We start from the raw sequence: 27,789 nt of genomic DNA on the forward strand, positions 1-27,789 counted from the left end.
CTGAGGTATGCAAACCACTTCATCTGGTACCAGCCATTATTCCACCGTCAAAGTCACTTGGGTCACATTTCTTCCCTATTCTGATGTTTGGACTAAACAATGACTGAGCCTCTTGACCATGTCTGCATGTTTTTATGTTTTGAGCTCCTGCCACACAATTGGCTGATTAGATTTTTGCATTAACGAGCAGGTGTACAGGCATACCTAGTAAAGTGGCCACTGAGCGTATCTACCTATGCTCACTCTTGGTAAGAGTAGAAAATGGGAGAATACAAACCAGAATCCTATTTTGCTTCACACCCATTTGTTTTTATTTATATTGAATGGAAAATAAAACGATGAAGTTGTCAAATAAGTTGCCAACTATCACCATCTCCATCTCCAAAGGGACCCTACCACTAAACGTACCTTTACCTCCCATTCATTCCTTCCCACTACTCTCCCTCCTGACATTTACCCCTGCCAGCGGCCTAAGTGCTACCCCTGTCCATACGCCTCCTTTCAGGGCCCCAAACAGTCCTTCCAGGTGAGGTAACAGTTCACCTGCGAATCTGCTGGGTTTGTCTATTGTGTCTGGCGCTCCTTAGGTGGCCTTCACTACATTGGTGAAACTCATCATAAATTCCGGGAACGATTCGTCGAGCAACTCCACACCATCTGCCACAATGATTCCCATTCCCAAATCAGCATGTCAATCCTTGGCCTCTTCTTGTACCAAGAAGAGGCTACCCTCAGAGTGGAGGAACAACATCTTATATTCCATCTGGGTACCTCCAACCTGATGGTATGAATATCAATTTTTTCTTTGGGTGCTGCTCCTGCCCCTCCCCCTTTCCCTCTATTTCCCACTCTGACTTCTTACTTCTTCTAACCTATCAATTACTAGCCCCTGGAACCCCTCCTCCTTCCCTTTTTTTTCATATTGCCAATTCTCCTCTCCTGTCAGATTCTTTCTTCTCCAGCCTTTGACCGTTCCCACCCACCTGGTTCACTCATCACTTTCCAGCTCACCTCTTTCCCCTCCCCTACTTTTTAATTCAGGCATCCTTCTCAGTTCTGAAGAAGGGTCTTGGCCCGAAATGTCAACAATTTATTCTTTTCTATAAATGCTGCCCAACCTAATGAGTTCCTCCAGCTTTTTTTGTGTTAGTTGCTTTAGATTTCCAACATCCACAGATTTTCTCGTGTTTGCAACTACCATCCACTATGCAAAATCATGCAAAGTCAGGATCAATTCTCTATAATTTTTACTTTGCCGATGAAGTTAAGATTTGATAGTGTTACTTTACAGTTCTAAATATAACTGCTTAGTTTTCTGAATATCCTGGTCTGCATTGATTTAAAGTAATTACACATATAATTGACTAATTGAGAATCAATTTGCTAGCAGGGTGCTCACAGGTTAAGAGCTCAGAGAGGAAATCAAATCCTTTTAAGATTTTCATTATTGCTTTCATTATTTGTTGTGAGAAGCTCTGTGGTTGCAAACAATAAATTCACCATGCTATCATTATTTTGTGGAGGAATGTTTCATTTCAAACAATTTAGACTTTTTGAGAAGAGAGAAAAAACGTTTCAGATTGATGAAAGCTTATTTGCAGACTCCAGGGAGATGTGGGAGACTTGGAACAATACCTACAAGACGCTGCAGGAACTCAGCAGGTCAGGCAGCACCTCTGGAGGGAAATAAATAGTCAAACAGAGGAACAACGCCTCATTTTCTGTCTTGGGCTCGAAACTGACAGCATACAGAACAGTTTTTCTAACTTCTGGTAAACACTCCCCTCTGTTTCCCCCCCCCCCATACACTTTTGATCTCCTATATTCCTCTGGGCCCTTTTCTTACACCTCCCTGACCTCATGACCTGCACATCACCCATTCCTTCCTCCCTCTTGTACCATAACTTCTTTCCTTTATTCTGTGGTCTACCGTCCTCCCCTATGAGAATCTATTTTGGTCAGCCCTTTGCCTCTTCCACTTTCCCACACTATTCCCGATTCAATTCCCTCTCTCATCTGGATCCACCTATTACCTGCCAGCTTGTGCTCCTCCCTCTCCCACACTCCGCACTCTTTTACTCTGCCTTCTGTCCTCTTTCTTTCCAATCCTGACGAAGGCTCTTAGCCTGAAACGTCGATCATTCATTTTCCTCCGTAGATCCCACTTGCCCTGCTGAGTTCTTCCAACACTATATGTGTGTGTGTGTGTGTGTGTGTGTGTGTGTGTGTGTGTGTGTGTATGTGTGTGTGTCTGTGTGTGTCTTGCCATTTTACTGTTTACTCTTCACCGTTCACTTTTCCCTTTTAAGTTCTTGTGCTACACCTCATTCTTTTAGCAGCATTTTCTTCACCATATGGGTATATTTTCAGATTGCTGCACTATATAGACTTGTGGTAGTGACTTAAATGAAAAGTCCTTCAGTTTTTCTCTCTCATAGTCTTGCCTTCATCTCTTAATCCTGATTATATTTTTGTAATTTCAATGCTAACAACCCTTTCTGTATTAAATTTCCCACTTACTTGAAGTATTCTTCACTCCCACTGACAAAGGTTTTGTTTATGGGTCTGCTGTAGTTCACCATGGTGAGGTTGGGAAAAGCAGAAATGCAAAATGATGTATTTTTAATCTGCACACTGTTGGTATCTTCAATCATACAAGAATCTGTAGGGACAAGAAAATCTTATTAATACATTATTATTTTTACTTCTGCTACTGAATCTCTGAACTATTGACAAACGTTTGGTTTATTCTTTCAAGCCTTCAATGTCATGATAGTGAAGGCACAAAATACTTGTAATAACTTACTATTCAAAGAACTTCCTTTACCTCAGGACACTGAAAAATAATTTATTATACCAGCTCACTACAGGGATCCTCTGTGAACTTCCTCACATCTGCAATTTTGCAAAGGAGAACTGGCTCATTCCCTTTTTTTCATTAAACATATGAGTTTGAAAGATCAAGAATACTGAATGGAATAAAAAAAAAATCCAGTGGATCATGTAAACATCCGGAGGTATCTGCAGGTTAGATGTTCTAACACTGGATATTATTCTGGGTATCTTCTTGAATACCAAGATCCATGGATAGGAAATTCACTGAATGAAATTGTTTATTCTCCTATTTATGCCTTCTGCTGGACATTCATATCAAGGAAGAGCTTAGAGTTATAATGCTTTCTAAACAAAACAACTTTACTATTCCTGATACTGATTGTATTGTGCTGTTAATATTATCCATGCTGTTCACTGTTTTAATTGTCTTGATCATTGAGAGTGTGCCCCTAAATGCTCTCAGTTATATTATCATGCAAACATATTGTTGATAATTGCCCTACATACACTTTTCCAACTTTAACTTCCTATCCAAGGGAAAGTTTTGGAAGTTAGCTGGAGCACCACTTTTTGAAAGCCATACTTAGAAGAAAGAAACATTTCTTCCTTTGTTCACACTTCTCCCACCTAAATCTTGCTACCAATTACGCAATCAGGGTTATATGCCTCATTGCCATACATGTAGCTTTCTTCATATATTACATTCCAAGGAATACTGCAGAAGGCTTCCTCTTACATTGCAATACTCAATGTGGATTGGTGCTAAGAAAGTGTCAATCTGGCAAGCAAGATAAATCTGAAGTAACCACAGATTAGTCACGTTCATGTCATGCATTGTTCCTTTATGGCTCTTTGGATGGGAGGCTAGTGTTCACACTTGATAATGAGCAAACCCAGTCTACAGCAATGTATTGTAACACACTGGTGACAAGAGTAATTGGAAACCCTCTTTCCTAAATTCTTCCAAAACTTACTGTATTTGAAGTTCATTAAATAAGTGATGAGAAAACTCTGAGGCGTGGAATGAGGGCTTCTGGATGCATCACCTCAAGGCCACACGTGTAAATATGTTCCCAGGGTTAAATACCTACCTTTAAGCTGCTCAGAAATCAGCATTTGCTGCTGAGGTTCCAAAGAATGGAGTAATGTTTCTGCTGGCATGCTGTGGGGAGGAAAATGGTGGCGATGCACTCATGCGTTTTACTGTGGACTTTGTTGATGACTGTGCTGTGCCGGAACAGTTCCTGGAATCAGCTTTTCAACCATCGTCTGAAGCCTGAAGTATCAATACATCTTCTTGTGAGGAACAGGGGACGAATTGGAGTAGGTTGAGTTCATCCCTAGTAATGTAAGGTGGAATGCATTTAAATATCTATGGCTGGCCCAGCAAACCAACACTTGGGTCAGGCAGATTATTGCACTATATAGAAAGGTGATTGACTAATTAGTCCAATTCATTGGTGTGCTAAACCTTAATAGTGACTGGACATTCTTTTACATTTAGGAGCATAACCTTGTAAACCAATGTCCTAACAGGGTGTGAGGCAGTAGTAGTTTGTGGTGGTTAAGAGGGTGTAAGTTTAGCCAGCTAAAGTCCAGCACCATCCTGTCAATTCCTGAACTATCCTAAACTTTACAATAGCCAATTTATGCAGGATTTTTTCAGGCTTGGATAAGGCATCTCAAAGGACTTAAAATGTCAAAGCCACAAGAAAGAAATCTGAATTGATTTTTTTTTTCAGTTTGATTTGTAAACTCTCAAATTTGGAGAAGGCTTTCCATTTATGTCAACATGGTTGACTAAAATGCACAATGCTGTCTACATTATGAGATGCTTAGAATATGCAATGTATTACAATGTGTTGTATTTCATCTATACAGTCAAACCATTCTGATGCATTTCATGCACAGCTGTAATCACTCATGACAAAATCCACAGCACTGTGTGCTTTTCCCATATAGCAGACGAGCAAAGGAGGCTAACAGGGAATATGATTAAGAGGAATGAAATTATGAGAGTATAGATAGGGGTAGACTGCAGGTAATTTTTTCATGTATTAGAGGTCGATGAAACGAGAGGACATTGATTTAGGATAAGGGGTAAGAAATATAGAGGGGGTCTGAGGAGGAGTTTTTTCGCCCAGAGAACAGTGAGTAAAGTTCAGGATAGTTTAGGACTTGTGGAAAGAGTAGTGGACGCAATGCCATCGAATGTCTCGGAACAATATGCTGGAAGATGAGATTAATAGGGATGGGTGTCCTCTAGTCAGTGTGGATGTGGGAAGCCAAGTGATCTGTTTCCATGTTGTACGATTCCCTTACACTATGACAATGATATAAAATGATGTACCACTGTGGTCATGTATTATGTCACACGGTGTTGCAGGTGCCTGTAACATTGCAGAATGAAATCTGTTGTAAAACCTGTAAAATTGAATGATGCATACGTACCATATACTGTGCAATGATAATGTAGAATAGACTTTGCTGTTCATTATGTAATTATCATGCAGAAGTATATAACATATTCTGTTAAATACATGTAATAGGATGGAGTATATGATGCAACTTTTTTGTGCACAATATGGAGCAAATACCACATTGCAGATTGTTGTAATTACCACACATCAATATCACACTGCATATTGTTGTCAGTATCACACCTCAACACGCTTATGGATGATTTCTCATAGTGCAAATCCACAATGTGTTATACAGTACCCACCACATAACTATGTGGACTGTACTATATGGAGCAACATCTACATATGATTCAACACCAGGTGATATGTATTATGTCACATAATGTGGTGTACACAGTGTAAAAACATATTTACACTGTATATCACAGTGTGGTATCATGAGGTATATAACGCAACACAATGGGATAAATATCTGGTAAAACAGTATGTTAGGCATTGTGCCACACTGTGCGGCAAATATTGAATTGTTATGTTCTGTGCATAATTCTTTTTTTCCCCCAAACACAAGAAAATATGCAGACACTGCAAATTCAAAGCAATACACGAAAATGCTGGAGGAACTCGGCAGTCCAGTCCTGATGAAGGGTCTTGGCCCAAAATGTCGTCTGTTCGCTCTTTTCCATAAATGCTGCCTGGCCTGCTGAGTTCCTCCAGCGTTTTGTCTGTGCTTCTTTTTCTTCACCAGTTTTCTTTCTTTTGACGTAAGTTCGACTGTGCATAATAAACTCCAGCAATGTATTGCCTGAAAGCTTAATACAGTCATAATGAACTTGCTTCTATATGTTTTGATAGATATATTTGCCCATTTAAGCTTATATTTGGAGAGAGGAAATTGATAATAGCCTGCAATTGGATTGAAAAATAACGCTACTATATTAATTCCTCAGTTTAGAACTAGGAAAAATAATCTCAGGAAGTTTTATAATTTGAAATTTTAAAAATATGATTCCTTTCAAAGTGCAGTATCAGTACATGCATATTGTTTTACAATCTGTAAGAAAAAATTGTAATCTGGATGTCAATTTAACATTCCCAATAGAATGTGAAAATGATTTCCATGCTGTGTAAGTATAAAGATTGTTCACTTGAAGGTAGCCTTGCTTTTCTATAACATCTTCCATGACCACGGGACATCCCAAAAGCATTTCATACATAATGTGCATTAAAATGTCATCATTGTTACAATGCAGGATATCTGGCAGCCATTATGCACACAGCAAGAACCCACAGAAAAGAAACAACAATATAATCTCTATTAGTGACAAAAGTGTTGGTTCAAATGTCAGGGAGAACTCACAAGCTTTTCTTTGGGAGTCCATCTATCTGAGAGGGTAGATGGATCCTGTGGTAGACACAGCAGCATTCTCTCAGCAAAGGGAAATGTCAGGCTTGATTTTGTGCTCGTCTTTGGCATGAGATTTCAATCAACAGTATAACCATGAGCCACAACTATCAAGTCTTGTATTAACAACATTAAATTGTGGTGCAGCCTTTTTCAAATCAGAAGTGCAATCATGAAAAAAGGGATTTTGTGCAGTTGAATGTGTTAGTATGTAAAAAGACAAGGCAGAGCGTGATACATGCATCGAACATATATGTATTATACAAAGCATTGCATTTCTTTATAATCAAATATGCTTTAAAATCAATACCAAAGGCATTATGCATTACCTTTGAACTTCAAGCATGTTTTGGAGATGGGTGAAAAACTTGGAATGCATTACTGTCTGCTGTTATCTCCCAGCTGTTATCTTTAACCCACATTAGATTTATATTACACTGTGATTTTCCAAAGTTAGCAGCCTTCATTTTCCTACGGTTTAAGATTTTGTTTCTGTGAATAAATTAATGAGATGCATCATTAAGATTTCAGTAAGGCTAGGACAAACTACAGGAAGTAAATGAAGTCTTTTATGGAACATGTATGTAATTAATTACAGTGACATCCAGTGCAAGAGTAAATGTTCCCCAATCAATTTGGCATAGGTCAGAAGGAGGGTCAATTTCCCAGGATAGTTCTCAAACGATGCACTTTAATTCAATTTTATAAAGTCACCCCCTGCTGAATCAGTGGGAAAATTCCACCTCTCATTTCTGCTGTTTCCAGCTTTCAGCAAAATTGTATCATATTCGGGTCAGAATTTGTGCTACAGATCCAAAATCAAGAGGAGATAAGCTTGCTTAAAGTAGCTTTACTCCAAATCTCACATCCCTGCAGCAATAGAAGATACTCATCTTGGCAGTCTTGGCTAGATTCAAATTCACATCCCAAAGGTGAAGCAATTTCATTCTAACTTACTTTATCTAGAGAAGCACTTAGAATTAATGCAGTTATTCATTCACTTTCATAAGCAAAATATAACTTTGACAGAGTGTTAAATCTGTGACCCACACTTCCTCCAAGCACTGCCTCCCTGCTGGGAGTATGTGAATTTACCCCAAGAATTGATGACAACTTTGACATGCAAGCTTTGTGGAAATCATTACTGCAAAGACTGATGCAATGTCTATCTTCTACATTGCTGACACTTTGAGAATCAAGTACACTAACCCCAACACAAGCTACAATTCTAAACATGCCAAAAGCACAGATTGTTATAGAATGGAGACAGAGGCAAGGTAGTTCAGTGTCCAAATGTTGCCTTAAACCAGAAAGATAATGTTTATACATTTGTTTTAAAAAAATGTAAAATAAGCTTACATTTCTTATTATGTCCTTTATAATGCAAATTGCAGCTTAGTCTTGTTGGTTTTGATTAGTCAGGGTGTCAAAGGTCACAGGGCGAAGGCAGGAGAATGGGGTTGAGACAGATAATAAATCAGCTATGTTTGAATGGCTGAGCAGAGTCAATGGGCCAAATGGCCAAATTCTGCACCTGTGTCTTATGGTTGTTCTTGATATAACTGGATATATTTTAAATAATTTATACCCTTCAATGGCATCATTACTCTAAGTTTGTTATGAATTAATGTACAGTATAGTTGGTTAAATGTAAGCACCACGCTGAATTCTTGTCTGAAGCTCAAAGCTTTTTTCAATCTAAAATTGCTTGAATCCTAGGCTGCTTGGTTATTCACCAATGTTCAGATGGAAACTAATTTGATTATCTGGAATCTCATTGAATTTATTTGCTTAATTGTTTCTTCAGAGACATTAGATGTTGGTCCAATGATACTAGAACCTTAATGGTACATCTCAGTTATATTGTAAATACCCTGGAGCCATTTCAACAAATGTAGATTTTCAACAAAAGGTCTGATTTTATGCTAAAGATTTCTATTTGCTTATGGCTTTATGGGAGAACACGTATGCATAAACTTACTGGTCTATAGCTAGGAACGATGAGGAAGAATTAATTCAACCCTGCTCCCAATCACTGTGTAGGTCATTGTGAGAAGACCCAACAGAAATGACACGTCTCTCTTTGGTGAAAGACTGTTTCACAGTCATTCGTACTGAACTACCTTTGGGTCATTGTGACTAGAACAAGACTAGTATTGTTTTATGAAAAAAAATATAAGCCACGATCTTAATATCAGGTTGTGATGCAGGGAACCTTAATCCAAGAAGGAAAAAAGATAATTATCCTTATAAAAATGTCTTAAAACGTTAAGTGGAAAATATTCAAAAGTGGACATTACATATCTGAAGTATTAACATTGAGAGGGGTTATTCTTTGGCCCTTTACCCTCAATCTTGTGCAAACACTGCAAGACTGTATCCGTTATTACTTACATTATAATCACAAGACAATAACAATCACTGAGCACTATAGAGAAATATGAAACATTCGACATTCGAAGCATTCTTTAAAGTGATCTGGTGTGACCACAGTTTTTTGACATGTCTGGATTAAGTATCTGTCCATTTATAGCCAATAGTTCCAAAAGTGGAGCAGCCAATTTCTGACTGAAACTGAGACATAAAACATGCACCACATCTCTGTCATATGGGATGGTCTCCTTTATTAACCAAGCCATAGAATATAAGAGCAGGGAGATAATGCTGGCACTGTAAATAACACTAGTTAAACTACAACGGGAATAGTGCTTACATTATCCATCTCAATGTTACAGGAAAGATGTGATTGTACTGGAGGGAGTACAAAAAAGGTCTGTGAAAATATCTGGAATAGAAAATCGGAACAATGAGGAAAGACTGAAAAGGCTAGAGTTGCTTCCTTTGGAATAGATTGGAGACTTAATTAGTTTGTATAAAACCTTGAGGAGTCAGGATAGGAAGGAAGCACCTACTTTCCTTTCCAGGGCGATCAAAACTTGGGGAGTAGAGGTGTTGGGACAGAAGATGGGATAGGGGGAGAAGTGTGGTTGCAGATTTAAAGTACTTTGTAAGTGGATGGAAACTCCAACATGGACGGCCGCAAGCCCGGCGGCGAAAGGAGGAGGGCTAGACATGGAGCCAGCAACCCCATCCCATAAACAAAAACCCAGAGCTACAGAAATCTCTGAAGATCTCATCCCTGGGAGAGGAAAGATCTTCACCTGGAAGATGTATGAAGATGTGTGATGAAAGCCTCATGTCCATGGAAGCTACAAAGCTGATCAACCTTCTAAGAGGGCTGGACAAAGAAGACCTGGTGACACGACCCTGAAGCTGACACCAAGAAGATGGGCAAAACGCAGGAACAGCTTGAAAGACAAGCCCCAGACAGAGGACTCTGGTGAGCTCCCGTTGGCAGCCTATGCCCCAGTAGGGGTGATAGACATAAGTAAAACGTGTAAGTGGATGGAGCAGTACATGAGGACACTTATTTTCATCCAGAGGATGGTAAGGATCTTGAACTCACTGGCTGAAATGATGGAGGAAGCATAAACATTCTCCATGTTTAAATAGTACTTGGATGTGTACTTGAGAACACAAGAGATCCTGCAGATGCTGGGAATCTTGAGTAAACACACACACAAAGTGCTGGAATAACTCAACAGGTCAGGCTGAGTTCAGCAGCTGAACTGAACCAATCAGCAGCAGCTGATTCATTCGATCCTGATGAAGTGTCTCAGCGTGAAACATTGAATATTTATTCTCCTTCAAAGATGCTGACTGACCTGTTAAGTTCCTCCAGCGTTTTGTGTGTGTACTTGAAGACTCTTGGCCTGTTGGGCAACAGCTTGGCAGCTAGAAATGGAATTGGGCTAGTTCGTTTCTGACCAATACAGACACATCAGGCCAAATGGCCTGATTTAGTGTGCTATGCTCTCTACAATTTAATGATCTAACCAAGTGACACAGAATCTGCAGCCTCCCTTGCCTGTCGTCACCAATTAAATTCATTCTAATGTTTTTGAGATGATACAGAGGGCAGAGCATCAGAATAGAAGGATATCCATTTAGAACAGAGATGAAGAGGAAATTTTTTTTGGGCAGAGGGTGGTGAATCTGTGGAATTCATTGCCACAGATGACTGTGGAGGCCAAGTCATTGGGTATACTTAAAGTAGAATTTGATAGGTTCTTGATTAGTAAGGGTGTCAAAGGTTACAGGGAGAAGGCAGAAGAATGGGATTGAGACGTATAACAAATCAGTCATGATGGAATAGTACAGCAGACTCGATGGGCCGAATGTCCTAATTCTGTTCCTAAGTCTTAACATAATTTTGTTGATATAAATTAAAATTTCTGGGAAGTATCAGATTTTGAAGTTAATTTTTGAAGGTGAATATTTTTAATGTCATCTAATACTTTGCTCTCTTCAGCTGGTGTCAGCTTCAATACAAATAGAAGAGTGTCAAGGGGAAGTGGAGAAGATTAGGTTTATTAGGACTAGGAATCGCCTGCCAGAATAATAGCAGAATTACAAACTACAATAGCTTCCAAAAGTGATTTGAATCAATATTTGGAATGAAAACTGCTCAGAAGATTATGGGGAAGGTCAGTTCAGTGGACAACTCTTTCAAGTAACTAGTAAGGAGTAGATGCCAAATAATACCCGGTTCGATTCCCACCACTGCCTACAAGGAGTTCATATGATCTCCCTGTGACAGTGTTAGTTTCCTCTGGGTGCTCCAGTTTCTTCCCACAGTCCAAAGACATAGGGGTGTGTAGGTTAATTGGTCACATGCGTGTAATTGGGCAACGTGCGCTAGAAGGGCCTGTTACTGTACTGCATCTCTAAAAATCTATCTCCATGCTGTAAAATTCTATGATTCTGCAAAGCTACAGTCTAACATCTCATCATTTATATAATTAGTAAATAATTAATGAACACCCAATGATTCACTCATAAATTACATCATCTGATGGTCACTGTAATAATTTGATTAAACTGAACCTCTTATTAGGTTACATGGACCTACTCAAATGAAGGCAACTATGTATTAAAATGACACTCAATTCAAATTACCATAACAGCAGAAGTAAAATGACTAGCAGTAACCTCTTTCCCAATTCCCACTAGCCAACAAAGATGGATGAAGGTTAAAAATGAATAAAAGCAAATAAGGCTCGTGATGTTGGAAGATGCTGTGATCCCTGCTGGAATTTGAGAGGACTGGTTGTCGTTTTAAGGCAAGTTATTTTCACAAGTATCCACGTCGACCCCTGTAAAACTAGTGCGTGTCTTTGTAATATGTTAAAACCTCCTCCAATGGGTCGGAAGATTGGATCTGTCCAAAGAATAGGTTCTGCAGTGGTTACCCAATAGCAGCTTGTTCTTGTCTCTACAATTTTCAGTGTTCCAACTGTTTTCACAAGATGCCCAGGGAAGTACAGGAATACATGATGCAAAAAGGTAGAAAAGGGTGTAACATATTATGATGTTGTAGTACACTGCAATCAGAACCGAGATGATCAACATAGCGATTCCACATCCTGCAGACAGAATGAAAAACAAAACAATGTCATGTTTATTTTTAGACAAAAGAACTTGTTATCAGAAAGTGACTCTGGATGTGAATATTTACCTTGCAAAGCAGGAATAGCCTTCCACACAGATATTGGTCCCTGACTGGCAAATTGGCCAAGTGCTGTTTCAAGGAGGAAAATGGGGACTCCAGCAAATGCCAGCATCATCAGGTAAGGGATCAAAAATGCACCTGAAGGAAAAATCAGTGAACAAAGGCAAGATTCAATATTTATTGATCTAATTGAAGAAATTAAGATGACTTTAAAAAGAGCTTAGATGAGTTAGGGTACAACTTATATTTAGTTTACAGTTATAAAATTCAGAAGTTAATCAGAAATCTCAAGCTGATGCCAGTATAAAATAAAGTGTGCTAGAGAAACAATCTGTGGCAGGCAGAAGATTTTATATACAGTGTGTAATGCTAAGGCCAGACAACAGGGGACGCCAGAGACTCTGAAATCAAAACTGATGGCGCTGAAAATCACAATATCAAGTTTACAACAAAAAGCACATCATTTCAATTATTATGAACAAACTGTCCACTAGAATTTGGTGTAAGTTGATAATCTCAATATTGAATCAATAAAAATTAAATACAGCTCCCAGACTCAGTGTATAATAACATTCTCAAACCCTCCTTAAGATACTGGAAGATAACTGGTAAATGATACTACCAGAGCATTTTACAGTATTACTAAAAATCATGCAGAAGGCAATTAGTCACATACCACAATCCTTAAAGGGTTCCAACAAAATTACATATATTACATGTCATTTCCCTTTGATAATGAAAGAAAACAAATAATTGTCCATTTTGTATGCCTGTGAATTATGGAAAACAGACCCATCAGCCCACTGATTCCCATTTTAACACTAATTGTACCTTAATCCATTTTATTCTACCAAAATTTCTATCACCTCACCCCGCATCACCAGATTCTCCCACTAATTTACATACTAGGGCCAATGAACAGTAATAAATTAACCTACCAACCTGCTCGTTTGCTTGTAAGTGCAAACATGGCAGTGCCTCCACTTCCATACATCTATAGAAGTTTGTGAATACTCAGCTTGACATCTAGAACTTGACAAACTTCAATAGATGTGTGGTGGAGAGTATATTGACTGGCGGCATCACAGCCTGCTATAGATATACCAATGCCTTTGAACTGAAAACCCTACAAAAAGTAGAGGATACGGCCCTGTCCATAATGGGTAAACGACCGAGCACATCTACATGGAGCGCTGTCGCGAGAAAGCAGCAAGGACCCTCACCACCTAGGCCATGCTCTCTTCCCGCTACTGCCATCAGGTAGAAGGTACAGGAGCCTCAGGACACACGCTACCAGGTTCAGGAACAGTTATTACGCCTCAACCATCAGGGTCTTGAACCAGTGGAGTTAACTTCATTCAACTTCAGTTATCCCATCACCGAGCTATTCCCACAACCTATGGACTCACTTTCAAGGGCTCTTCATCTCATTTTCTCAATATTTATTGCTTAATTATTTATCTTTTTTTTGTATTTGCACAGTTTGTTGTCTTTTGCACATTGGTTGTTTATCCATCCTGTTGGGTGCAGTCTTTCATTGATTCTGTTGTGTTTCTTGGATTTACTGTGTATGCCTGCAAAGAAATGAATCTCAAGGTTGTATATGGTGACATATATGTACTTTGATACTAAATTTACTTTAAACTTTTTGCACTTCGAACTTTTGGTGTGGGATATGGGAGGTAACTGGAGTGCCCCGAGGAAGACCACGTGATCACTGAGAGACACAGATTGTACAAACTCCATACAGCCAGTGCCTGAGGTTCAGGATTGAAACCAGTTACTAGAATTGTGAGACAGCAGCTCTACAAGCTGCACATCCTCTGAATCCAATCCCAAGAGGATGCTGTTCTACCAACAACAGTTGCTGGGCTATCATGTACCTCCATTTTTTTTTCCAACCAGTTTCCAAAAGCAAACCTTTTTGGTGTGATTGCTGCTAGCCTCCAGACTGGGATGACTTGCTCTCCCATAACCGTATATGATCTGGGACATACTGTGTGTTGAATTCAAGGCTGACATTGGTCTTTACATAGCTTTCATCTCCACTATGTCTCTAAATATTACTAAGAGGCAGGTCATTGGCATCTTTTTTAAAACAACGTACTAAGATACTGTGGAAAATTATGTCTGGTGATGAAACTACATCTGCTGGAAAAACTCAGCAGGTTAGGCAGCATCGCAGGAGGAAAATAAACTGTTGACCTTTTGGACCGAGATGTTCCTCAAGATTTCCAGCATCTAGAGAATCCCTTGTGTCTCTGGTGATTGTACTGTCTGTCTTTTGAGATCCTCAGAAAGTTGCCAGCTCTGTCTCTATGATCAGGGTCTCAAAAATACTATAAGTCATTTAAATGCATGAATTTGAAAATCAAACTATTTTCTGTCACTAGATTAATTTTCCCACTTTGATGTAGCAGACCAAGGACTGTCTAGGACGATGAGAATGAGTCTTCCTTTGGTTGCTTCCTTTCTAGAGATCAGCACATAGTGTGATCCATGGTCATTAGATAATCTGCAAGAAAATACGTCTACTGGCCAGGGATGAAGTGAAGGTTCAATCTCAGAGCTAAAAGGTGAATGTCTTTAGCTCCAGGATTGAACCTCCACTTCATACAGTTTGGTACATCTATCAAAGGATATTCCTCTGGCTCTCAAGGAGCATTTGGGGTGTCCCGGTCGCTGGAAATATGAAGATAATTATTTCCAAGCCAAGAAGTTACAGCACGATAAACTACAGGAACATCCTTCGATGGATGTATCAAGCTGTTTCCTCTCATAGAGTCACGGAGTCATACAACACACAAACAGGCCCTTTGGCCCAACTCATCCATGCTAACCATGGTGTCTATCCGAGCTAGTCTCAAATACCTGCATTTAACTCATATACCTCAAGGCCTTTTCTATCCATGCATGTATCCAAAAGTCTGTTAAGCATTATAATTTTACCTGCCTCTGCAGCTTTCTCTGGCAATTCTTTCCATATACCCACCATACACTGTGTGAAAAAGTTGCCCCTCAGATCCCTTTTAACTATTTTCCCCTTTCCCCTTAAATATATGCCCCCTGGTTTTATAGTTCTCTAACCTGGGAAAGAGGTCATGACCATCCACCTAGCCTATGCCCCTCATGATCATATAGACCTCTAAAAGGTCACTGTTCAGCCTCCAATGCTTCAAGAAAAAAAAGACCCAGCCTATCTCACCTCTCCCTATAACTGCAGCTGTCCAGGCTGGTAATGTTCTTGTGAATCTTCTCTGCATCTTCCCCAGCTTAATGTAATCAGTTCTACAGCTAGTCAACCAGAACTGCACAAAATATTAGTGTGGTCTCACCATTGATTTTGATGGCTCTAGGGCTGTACTCACTGGTGTTTAAAAGAATGAGGTAGGGTCTCACTGAAAACCCTAGACAGAGTGGATGTGGAGAGAATGTTTTCAATAGAGGGCAGTTCTGGTACAATGGGGCACAGCCTCAGAATACAAGGACATCCCTTTAGAACAGAGATGAGGAGAAATTTCTTCAGCCACGTGGTGGTGAATCTGTGGAATTCATTACCATAAATGGCTGTGGAAGCCAAGTCATTGGATACATTTAAAGTAAAGGTTGATAAGTTCTTGATTAGTAAAGGTGTGAAAGGTTATGGGCATTAGTACGTATGTCAAAGGTTATGGGAAGAAGGTGGGTGAAGGGGATTGAGAGGGAAAATAAATCAGCCATGGTGGAATTGTGAAGTAGACTCAATAGGCCAAATGGCTTAATTTTATTCCTCTGCCCCATGGTTGAATGGTACAGTTACAAAGAGATATCTCAACTCCTGTATTCAATACCCTGATGCAGGCTAGGACTAAATAGTGTTTTGCCTTCTGTTCTGAAAATGACACGTGCGTAATCATCTGCAAGTTATCTGGCTGATGTAATTGTATGTACTGAAGCAATTTTCATGATTGCAGGATCCTCATCAGTCTCATTAGCTGTACTGGACCATTTCCAGATCTCCCTGGGCTTACTATGATGAAATCCACATCATAGCGCGCAATCATTTGGTTCACTACTTTCAGATTTCTATTGTAGGTTTACCACACTAACCCCATGTGTTTTAACCACCTCTCTTTAATTGGCTAACTTCATTCAGGAGGGCATTGCATATTGCTTCTGAATCAAGTCGATACCCTACTGCACATCACATTGGCATTTTTTTCCACAAATTGATCTCATTTGACTTGAGATACATTTTGTTCCCTGGACTTGATGAAATGATACTTGTTGTGAACTCTGTTGAGCTCTTTTCATCCACTCCATGAACACTTAACGTCCTCTTCATTGGGCACTGTTTGTGGTAAATGATTTTCTTGTCTACACCGTGCACATATTTTTCCTTCAAAGAGTATTTCTTTGTCAGCCGCATGTTGTTGTCCATCATAATGCAACACTGCAACCATCTCTTCTGCTGTTTCTGTCAGACTACACAGCATGCTGCTGGTCATCCAATGTTTCTAGCCTAACTTTGGATAGTTCCATAGCTTTGCCTCATTGCATACACTTTATTGGAGAAGATTCTGTTCACCCAATATCCACTCCCTCATATTGGACACTTCTGTTCTGGGGGAAAGTGTTCTATTATCCATCTATAGCCCTCGGTTAGGTCCTCACTCAGCCTTCTCCACACCAAGGGACACAGACACAGCCACAACCAGGAGTTAGCAGAGAGAAGGAAGTTGATCATATACTACACACCTTATAAGGGTACCATCCAGTAACTGAACTATTTTGGCTTCAGTCCATTTGAAGCCATCAATGTAACCCAGGACAATTATGATCAGTGAACCCAATAGACTCACTTAAATTAAAGAGTTCATATAAAATTTTAAAAATATATATTAACTATGAAGTATAGTAACATAAAAAAGTGATAAAGCACCAAACAGAAAAGATTCTTTTAACTTCCATAGAAGGCACAATAATCACTTTGACGTTTAACTTCCTAAAGAAATCAATGCATGAAGTAAAACCCAAAGTTTCCATGTCACTACACATTCTAACTTCCTTTGTACAACATGTCCAACTTCCCACACCATCCCTAGGTATTCCAGAACCTTTAATTATTTTCTGAAAATTTTATCATATTTCCCTCAGTGGAAGTAATTCTGGCTTTGACCATTCATAAAAGTCAAGTTGGATTAATTCAGCTACCACCTACAACTTCTACTTCAGTTGATGCTAAAAATTAACAGAGGTGTACATCAATTAACTGAATCACTATCACCAATTTAATAATTTCACCCAAACTCAAATAATACTACTTTTATCTAAAATGAACAATTTAAAGTCCAAATGTTACATAATAAGCAATTACTGTATAAAAGCAGCAATGACACATCTAAAGCTCCAGACTTATACTTAAAATCATTTGCTTAACACAGTAAAATCACAACGTAGTTAGAGAGGTTAAATTCATACACAACAGTTACACAAATTAACATTAATTAAAAAATGTAGAATGTGTAACATGTTGCCAATTTCAGTTCATTTTAAAATGGCATTGTGGTGAAATGTCAGTCCCAAGTCCAATTAGCATTCTATTCAACAGACATTGTGCCACTATTACAGAAACTATCTGTTCACTCCAAATGTATTTAATTTCTTCTAAATAAATGACCTAGCTGCCATTATGGAATTCAAGCGAAGTCTGGATTACTAGTCCTGTAACATAACCACTCAGCAACCATGTGCAACAGCTTCCAGTAGCTTGATTTCCAAGTAACTTTGATTAAGTGTAGCTATAAAGATATCGACAGTTGTTGCCGTAACTTGAACAGTAAAGCATCTATCTTTTTTCAAATAAAACCAATGCAATTTTTGATCCATGTCACCACTACGCTATATAAAAGCAGGCAGGTGCAGTCAGCTACAGAGTAACAAGCATAATGAAACTATAGTAAAGTGACAGGTAACTTTCTCAGAGTACCATTGCAGAAGTATTATCTGGGAGATATTAATTATATTGCGACAAGTATATTGCACAGAAGTCAGTGACAGGTGCATCTGCTTATCCATACTTCAAAAAAAAATTACAGATAAGTTACTAACATGGTTAGAGCATTAGCTGATTGGTTGGAGGCAGTAAATGGGAATAAAAGGATCCTTTTCTGGTTGGCTGCCAGTGACTAGTGGTGTTCCGTAGGGGTCGGTGTTGGGACCACTTCTTTTTATGCTGTATATAAATGATTTAGATGATGGAATAGATGGCTTTGTTGCCTAGTTTGCAGATGATACAAAGATTGGTCAAAAGGCAGGTAGTGTTGAGGAAACAGGTAGCATGCAGAAGGACTTAGAGAGAGATTGGGAGAATGGGCAAGAAAGTGGCAAATGAAATACAATGTTGGAAAATGCACAGTCATGCACTTTGGTAGTAGAAATAAATGTGCAGACTATTTTCTAAACGGGGAGAAAATCCAAAAATCTGAGATGCAAAGAGACTTAATTTAAGAGGTTAATTTGCAGGTTGAGCCAGTGGTGAGGAAGGCAAATGCCATGTTAGCATTCAAGAGGTCTAGAATACAAGAGCAAAGATGCGATGCTGAGGCTTTATAAGGCTCTGGAGCTCTGGTGAAGCCTCACCTTGAGTATTGTGAACAGTTTTGGGCCCCTCAAGTTAGAAAAAGTTGTGCTGGCATTAGAGAGGGTCCAGGGTAGGTTCACAAGGATGATTCCAGGAATCAAAGGGTTATCATATGAGGAACGTTTGATGGTTCTGGGTCTGGTGCACTGGAATTCAGAAGGATGAATGTGGATCTCATTGAAACCTTTTGAATGTTGAAAGACCTGGATAGAACTGAAGTGGTAAGGATGTTTCCCCATGATGGGAGAGTCTAGTACAAGAGGGCACAGACTCAGGATAGAGGGGCGCCTTTCATAACAGAGATGCGAAGAAATTTCTTTAGCCAGAGGGTGGTGAATTTGTGGAATTTGTTGCCAGATGCAGCTGTGGAGGCCAGGTCATTGGGTGTATTTAAGGCAGAAATTGATAGGTTCTGGATTGGACACGGCATCAAAGGTTACGGGGAGAAGGTCGGGAACTGGGGTTGAGGAGGAGAAGAAAAAAGGATCAGCCATGATTGAATGGCAGAGCAGAGTCGATGGGCCAGAGGGCCTAATTCTGCTCCTACATCTTATGGTCTTTTATCGTCTTAAAATGCACAAAATCTACAGCCCAATCAGCTCATTTATTTTGAGAACAAAATGGGAGAGAATTGTTTTTCCCTGAGCAATACAAGAATACTGCATTTTGTATTATGTCTTGACAGGAATCCTACAGGTTTTCAGGGACTAAGATTCAGGAAAATCCATAACCAGCTTTTCAGGGCAGAGGTAATAAATTGAGTGTTTATAATATTTTTCATGGCTTGTTCAAAGTTCAAAGTAACATTGTTATCAAATTACCCGCTGTTTATGTCACCATATACAACACAGAGATTCATTTTTTTTTGTGCATACTCAGTAAATCCAAGAAGCATTATAGAATCAATGAAAGACCATACCAACAGGGGGACAAGTGATCAATATGCAAAAGACACAACCAGCGCAAATAAATACGAAAGAAGAAATAGTAATAATAAATAAATAAATAAATAAATAAATAAGCAGTAAATATCAAGAATGTGCGATGAAGAGTCCTTGAATGTGAGCCCGCAGGTTATGAGAATAGTTCACTGATGGGGCAAGTGAAGTTGAGTGAAGTTATATAAAAGCAGGCAGATGCAGTCAACTACAGAGTAACAAGCATAATGAAACTGTAGTAAAGTAATAGGTAACCTGGGTTAAGAGCCTGATGGTTGAGCGGAAGTAGCTGTTCCTGAACCTAGTGGTGTGTGTCCTTAAGTAACATACTTTTAAGTTGGTAGATTCCAGACTGGTTGTGGCATCAAGGGATATGGTGAGAAGGCAAGAGTATGGGATTGAATGAGATCTGGGATCAGCCATGATGAAATGGTGGAGTAGACTCAATGGGCTGAATGGCCTAATTCTGCTCCTATGTCTCATGGTCTTATTGGTCTAAGAACTATAGATTTTACGATCTTCTGAAGGACTCAGCAGACTTAACTCTCAAGCAAGCAGATATGGTACCTTTAAGCAAATAAAAGTTCGTAGTCGTGACTGGAAGCAAGGCGGCGGTGGGGGGGGGGGTGGGATTTCAAGACAGACTGAAACACAGAGACCTCCTCTACCCAGCATCTTGTTAGCAAATGTGCAGACGCTGGAGAACAAAATTGAGGACCTGAGGGCAAGATTGCTGTATTGGAAAGAAATTAGAGATTGTTGTTCTATGTGTAATCAAGACATGGCTTACGTCCAGCATGCCAGATACAGTAATCATATCCAAAGCCTTCTCAATTCACAGAATGGACTGAACTACTGATTCAGGAAAGGCAAAAGGAGGAGGTGTGTATTTCATGATAAATTCTCAGTGGTGCTCCAATGTGGTAGTTTTGTTGAACTCGTGTTCCACTGACCTTGAAAACCTAATAGTCAAACATTGTCCATTTTATTTACCAAGGGAGTTCTCCTCCATAATCCTGACTCAGTTTACATACCACTTGCGGCTGACTATTATCAAGCACTTTGAGATACTGCATAATGTCATTTCCAGACAAGAAATAGTCCATCCTGACGCATTTCAAATCACAGTTGGTGACTTTGACCAGGCTTGTTTAAAGGAAACCCTACCCAATTACCATCAGCATCTAACCCATTGGCACCAGAGGTCCCCAACATACAAGACCACTGTATACTAAAACAAGGAATGCTTACTGTTCCATGTCCAGACAGCATTTCAGTAATCTGATCACTTGGCTGTCCTTCTCCCACCTGCATACAGGCAGAGGCTACAGAGCAAAGCTCCAGAGTTTAGTAGAACTAAGAGGTGCTGAGGGCCAGGACAGATGCATTCAAGACTAGTCATCAAGGAAATTACAAGACGTCCTGGTACAATCTCCAGAAAGCCACTTCACAGGTGAACTGGCAATTCTGGACTAATCTTGAACCGCAGAAGGATGCTCAACAGTTGTGGCAGGGCTTGAATGCTGTCACCTCTTATGAGGTAAAATTAAATGACAAAGGTGACAACAGGGCATTGCTTCCAGTTGAGCTTAATGGCTTCTATGCTCACTTTGACTGACAAAGCATGGAGGAACCATCATGAACTCCCACAGCCCCAGATGATCCTGTGATTTCTCTGAGGCTGATATACGAGTAACCTTCAGGAGTCTGAACCCATGAAAAGCATCCAGTCTAGATGGGCTACCTGGCCAAGTACAAAAGTCCTGTGCTGATCAACTGACTGGATTGTTTGCTGAGATCTTTAACCTCTGACTTTGGCAGACTGAGGCACCCACTGCCTCAAGGGGTCTTCACATATACCGGTGCCTAAGAAGAACATGGTAAACTGTCTCAATGACTATCATCCAGTAGCACTTACATCCACAGTAATGAAGGGTTTTGAGAGGTTGTTGACGAAACACATCAATTCCTGCCTGAGAAGTGACTTGGATCTGCTCCAATTTACCTACCGGAGTAAAAGATCCAGAGCAGAAGCCATCTCATAGCCTCTTCACTCAACCCCAGAACATCTGGACAGCAAAGATGTATACTTCAGGATACTCTTAAGCAAATATAGCTGGGCATTCAATACCATCATCCTCTCAAAACTAATCAATAAGCTTCAAAACTTTGGCCTCCATATATCCTTGTGCAATTGGATTCTCAATTTCCTCACTGCAGACCCCAGTCAGTTTGGATTAGCAACAAAATCACCTCCACAATCTCCATCAGCACAGGTCGACCACAAGTCTCTTTGCTTAGTCCCATGCTCGGCTCACTTTAAATTTATGAATGTGTGGTTAAACACAGCACCAATACCATATTCAAGTTTGCTAATGACAGTATCGTTGTAGACCAAATCAAAGGTGGTGACAAGTGGGCAGATAGAAGGGAGATTGAAAATCTGGCTGAGGGGTGCCACAAAACAATGTCAGCAAGACCAAGGAGCTGATTATTGACTTCTGGAGGACAAAACTAGAGGTCCATGAGCTAGTCCTCATCGAAGTATCTGAGGTTGAGAGGGTCAGCAACTTTAAATTCCTTGGTTATATCATTTCACTTTTTCAATCCTGGGCTGAGTGTGCAAGTGCAATTATGAAGAATGCACTGCAGCATCTCCACTTCCTTAGGAATTTGCAAAGATTTGGCATGACATCTAAAAGTTTGCCAAACTTCTATAGATTCCCTTGTACAGAAAATCCTACAAAAATTAGTAGATATGGTCCCCTCCATCACTTGTAAACCCCTCCCACCATTGAGTACATCTACATGAAAGTGTTGTCACAGAATCCATCATCAGGAACCCATCCAGGTTATGCTCTCTTCTTGCTGCTGCCATCAGGAAGAAGGTATAGGAGGCTCAGGATTCATACAATCAAGTTTAGGAATGCTTATTTACCCTTCAACCATGAAGCTCTCGAACCAAAGGAGATGACTTCATTCACCTTCACTTGCCCCAACATTGGAACGTTCCCACAACTTATGAACTCATTTTCCAAGGACTCTTCACTTCATGTGCTCAATATTTATTGTTTTCTTATTATTTCTTTTCTCTTTTGCATTTGGGAGGGAGGCAACATCGACTCAGGCTATGAGAGGCCTGCATCGGTCATTTTCATGCCTTACAAGGTGCAGATTGGAAGTCTGTGTGGGGCGCCACTCCTCGCACAGACACTAAAGCAATGTGTGGCTAAGTGCCTTGCTCAAGGACATAAACACGCTGCCACAGCTGAGGCTTGAACTAGCGACCTTCAGATCACTAGACGAACACCTTAACCACTTGGCCACATGCCCAACACGTCCCCTCCCCCCCCTTTTACATTTGCACAGTTTCTTGTCTTTTGCACATTGGTTGAATGCCCAAATTGGTAGGCTGTTTCATTGATTTATTATGGTCATTATTCTATTATGGTTTTTTTGAGTATGCCCATAAGAAAATAAAGTTCAGGGTTATATATGGTGATATTGATGTACTTTGACAATAAGTTTACTTTGAACTTTAATAAGGGCTCCTGATGCAGTTAACATGGCAAAACTATTTTCACCAGCAAATTTGGAACATTAAAGCACAGATTTAAGATAATTTGGAAGATGATATGAAATTGTTGCTATGAACTAAGACCATAAAACATGGCAGCTAATTAAGCTATTTGCTCAATTGAGTCTGATTCACTATTCAATCGTGGCCAGTTTATTATCCCTCTCAGCCATTCTCATTGGAATGTATTAGTTGAAAGAATGGTGGAAAAAAGTTCAAAGGTTTTTTTTAAATATACTGGTTATCGGATATCTGAAGCGAAAAATGCAGTTTCTTTGGGGAAATAATGCGTATCTGAATTAAACAATAATACTTTTATAATAGCCTCATTTGTTCTTGATGAATCCATTAGAAAAATATCACATATCTTCTTTTAAAATATTAACCTGACTCTTGAGCTATTCTGCCTTTTTTGTGCACAGTGGAAAATGTTTGCACTTACTGCCTACAAAGGAAGTCTTTTTGAGCACAGAATTGTCCTTGGATGCAGTATCAATTAAAATTGTCTTTAAATTAAATAATGCTTCTTTAAACGTGCAAAATTTAAAAGTCTCAGGAAGCCTGAGGTATTGAATTAATTTATTAATAATTTACTTATTATGGGCATCACCTAGCAGTTGCCATTCATTTCCAGGTGCCTTTGAATGGAGGGACTTGCCAAACCATTAGTCAGCACGCAGCTGTGAGTCTGGAGGGTGGTTCCGTCACTCCTGAACTTGTAGAGTAGGACTGGGTCCAGGCAAGCATCCAAAGACGAGCCTGTGCAGAATAATCACGCAGCTGTGATTGTCTACACTTGGCCAAACAATGCATAGAGTTCATCCGTCCAGCTCGACTGTGGATTAGGAAGATCCTACATTAAAGTCTCACTCGCATCCAAATAATCTATTGCCATCATTTCCCCCCATAAACGACCGTATGCAATAAAGTGCAACCCTTGGTGTTCTACACCCCCCCCACCCCAAACGAGCAGCAGTTGCTAGTTCGAGCCTCAGCTGTGGCAGCGTGTTTGTGTCCTTTGAGGTCCCATCAGTTGGACATTTACACCGTAAACTCAAGATATTCGGCAGATGCTGGAAATCTGGACTAAAATGAAACATACGAAATGCGGTCAGGAAACACACATGGAAAGAAATAAACAGTTGACAATTCCAGCCGAGATCTTTCATCGGGATATTTACACCGGTTGTTACTTTTGCTATACAGTAGAGAAACTGGCGGGAAATTTATTCCAGGGATTTCTTTTGGGTTATGTCCCACATGAGATTGCGTTGTACATCCCAAACGATTGCCGCCAAGAGCAAATCGAAGGGAAAGGTACCACTATCTCGTAATTTTCACATGATTTTCCAGGAGTAAAAGCTTTAATTAGAATGACCCTTAGGCATTCCAAATTCTAATTGGATTTGGATTATTTGGAGAAAACCCGCAGCGGGTATAAAAAAGAAATTTAACAGATAGCCAAGAGATCAGGATGACGAAAATTGTTGCAACGCCCATAGAAACCAATAAATAAAAATAGCATCCTAAAATTAAGATTTTAAAGGAACGGGAATCGTTGCCACGTGACAAGATTGTCGATGTCAGAGTCATACACACACAGAAGAAAAATTTGAAGGCTCGTGATTTGACTTAACGAATATCATAGCAATACTGCGAATTAATGGAAATGTTTTAAATAGTCCAGTAAACATATTACTGTCTTACATCATAACATTCTGAAATGGCGTAAGGGATAGAACAGAAAATAATGATAAGATTTTGGTCACAAACAAGAGAAAATCTGCAGATGCTGGAAATCCAAGCAACACACACACAAAATGCTGAAGGAACTCAGCAGGCCAGGCAGCATCTATGGAAAAAAAGTACAGTTGACGTTTCGGACCGAAACCCGAACCCAGTCCAGCCGAAGGATTTCGGCCCGAAACGTCGACTGTAATTTTTTTCCATAGATGCTGCCTTGCCTGCTAAGTTCCTACACCATTTTGTGTGTGTTGTAAAAGATTTTGGTGTTTTTTTTTAGAGAAAAAATTTAGTTCTCTGAGATTCTAGTACTGTTTCGCCTAAAGGCCATCGAGTAAGCATTATGTTTGCTTTAACAATACCTGGCCAACTCACTGAATTTGGTTTAGGTATATAAAAGTTAAACACCATGTAAACACTTCTAGACGGGTGCATTCGAAATATAGAAAAGGCAGCCAGATGCAATTTATTTCCCTTGATTTAAAGCCTAATATCGTTCCACATGACTCAATAAATTTGACTTTTTCCCATTTCATGAAATTTCAATATTTACCAGTTTAGGATCAATATCAAGTGTAATATCACTGACATATATCGTGGAATTTGTTGTTTTGCTGCGCCAGTTCAGTGCAATAATAAAATATACTATAAACTACAGCCGAATGGTTGAAGTGACTGAAGCTCAAATCTCAGTACATTCGCTTTTATTGGGCCCTTGAGACTGGTCCAAAGTCTTTCATTTCCCACAGAATCCTCCCTCCTCTCCCCCCCCCCCCCCACCTTTGCTTGTAGTTCCAAATTAACACGTTTGTGCTAAAGTACACTTCTTTTCATCACAATACCTCTCACATTTTGAGGCTTTTTGAAAACGTGTGTTTATCAGCATTTGGTGCTGATTTGCTGCATAGTTTAATCTTCATTAAACTATTAATGGCGTTCTTATCGTGTTATAGACATATAACGGATCCTTCATTTTACCCATTTCCAGACAATTGCATTTTTCTTGTCCCCCCCCCCGTTTTACAGATGTAAAAGTACTTAAGTTCACTTGATATTTGGATTTGATTAAATGCCCCCAATTGCGTCATAAAGGCACCCAAGTAACATCGGATGTCATCCACCGACGCGCGAAATTCTGCACTGGGAATCTCGAGCAACACTCACACAAAGTACGGGAGGAACTCAGCAGGTCAGGCAGCATCTATGGAGGGAAATAAACAGTCGACGTTTCGGTCCGACACCTTTATCAGGCTGGACGAACTTCATCCAGCATTTTGTATGTGTTGCTCGGCCATCATCGAAGTGTGCTTCTGTACTGACGAAGGATATATTTGCAAACACTTCATCTCGATTTCTGCGCACTTTTAAGGGGGAATATTTCAACGTATCAACAGAACTTCAACTATGACCTTAGCGAGGCAATGTGGGGGAAAGTATAGTATCGCAATGTGATTCAGCTGTTAGCGCCTTGTCCCGGCTAGGTTACACTGCGCAAATGCGTTGTGCATTTTGGGAACCTAGCCCTTCTGAAATGAGGTGACTTCTTTGTGAAAAGGAAAACAAGCATCAATGTTGCCATGATGAAACCATACCACAGATCAAGAAAACATATAAAAGTTGATGGATATGATGGGTAAACACAAGAGATGTTGCAGATGTTGGAAATCCAGGGTAATACACACAAAATTCTGGAAGAAGTCAGCAAGTCAAGCAGCAGCTATGGAAAGGAATAAAACGAGTCGATGTTTCTAGGCCCTGATGACGATTCTTGGCCGAAACGCCATCTCTTTATTCCTTTTTACAGAAGCTGCTTGACGTGCTGAGTTCCTCCAGCATTTCCTGTGCGCTAATCTAGATATATTATGTTGTATTGAACCAAAAAGGGTGAATTCCGCAGTATCTCTAGATTCCAACTCCGATATCTAAAAAAATCCAATGCCAACTATTAGCAGCTATTCAGTTATGACAACGAGTCGTTCTCTTCCCCGGTTCTGTATTTATATTTCTATTATACGAAGGTGATACATTCGCTTATCAAGTTACGGGAATTGAACCATTTCTCTTTGTATTTCCATAGTGGTACGCAAACACAAGAAATAAACTTACAATGAACTGTAGGACTTAAGGCAACGATACCTCTCATGGCACTAGATGGAATGATGACCAAAGCACTAACTTTCTAAATACAGTATGTATCACACAGTAAGTACAGCATCCATCACTCTTTTATTTCCAAATAGAAATGTTACCTACAGTAGTATAATTCACTTCCTCATATGTGCGATAATTTATCATCAATCTTTACTGACAATACAACTTTTTTTCGCAAGAGTCATCTGGCACTAATGCCACGTGGGGTCTGTTGCAAATGTTTCGAATCCAGTGCTGGCCGCTGTTATCTTTAAGAACCGAAGCAGAATATCGCACGAAATGCTGATGCAGATGTGACATTGAGCAGGAATGCTGATAACGCTGTTCGTGAGATGAGGATAACATCATACAACCTTCCCTAGAACATTGATTTACAAGTATGCAGATATGGCCGTCATTAAAATCCACAACAGCAACAATAAGCGATGTCAACCTAAACTGCGCATTTTCTTCGAAACTTGATGATAAAAAAAAGCTTCATAATTTAACGGCATCGCTTAATTACAATGTCTGTTATAAATATTAA

General features: G+C 39.7%; 1 protein-coding gene across 1 annotated transcript in view; it reads right to left on the bottom strand.

The window, feature by feature from the left end:
• The window catches only part of slc6a5 (solute carrier family 6 member 5), a 68,909-nt gene that overhangs the window by 34,751 nt on the left and 6,369 nt on the right, over positions 1 to 27,789 (bottom strand). The window contains exons 5-7 of the mRNA XM_072272743.1: positions 12,239 to 12,370; positions 11,973 to 12,146; positions 2,521 to 2,662 (exon numbers count right to left, since the gene is read on the bottom strand). Of these exons, the coding sequence (XP_072128844.1) occupies positions 2,521 to 2,662; positions 11,973 to 12,146; positions 12,239 to 12,370 (448 nt within the window). The remainder of the gene's footprint in view (positions 1 to 2,520; positions 2,663 to 11,972; positions 12,147 to 12,238; positions 12,371 to 27,789) is intronic.

This window comes from Mobula birostris, chromosome 11 (genome assembly GCF_030028105.1).
Source record: "Mobula birostris isolate sMobBir1 chromosome 11, sMobBir1.hap1, whole genome shotgun sequence".
Lineage (NCBI taxonomy): Eukaryota > Metazoa > Chordata > Chondrichthyes > Myliobatiformes > Myliobatidae > Mobula > Mobula birostris.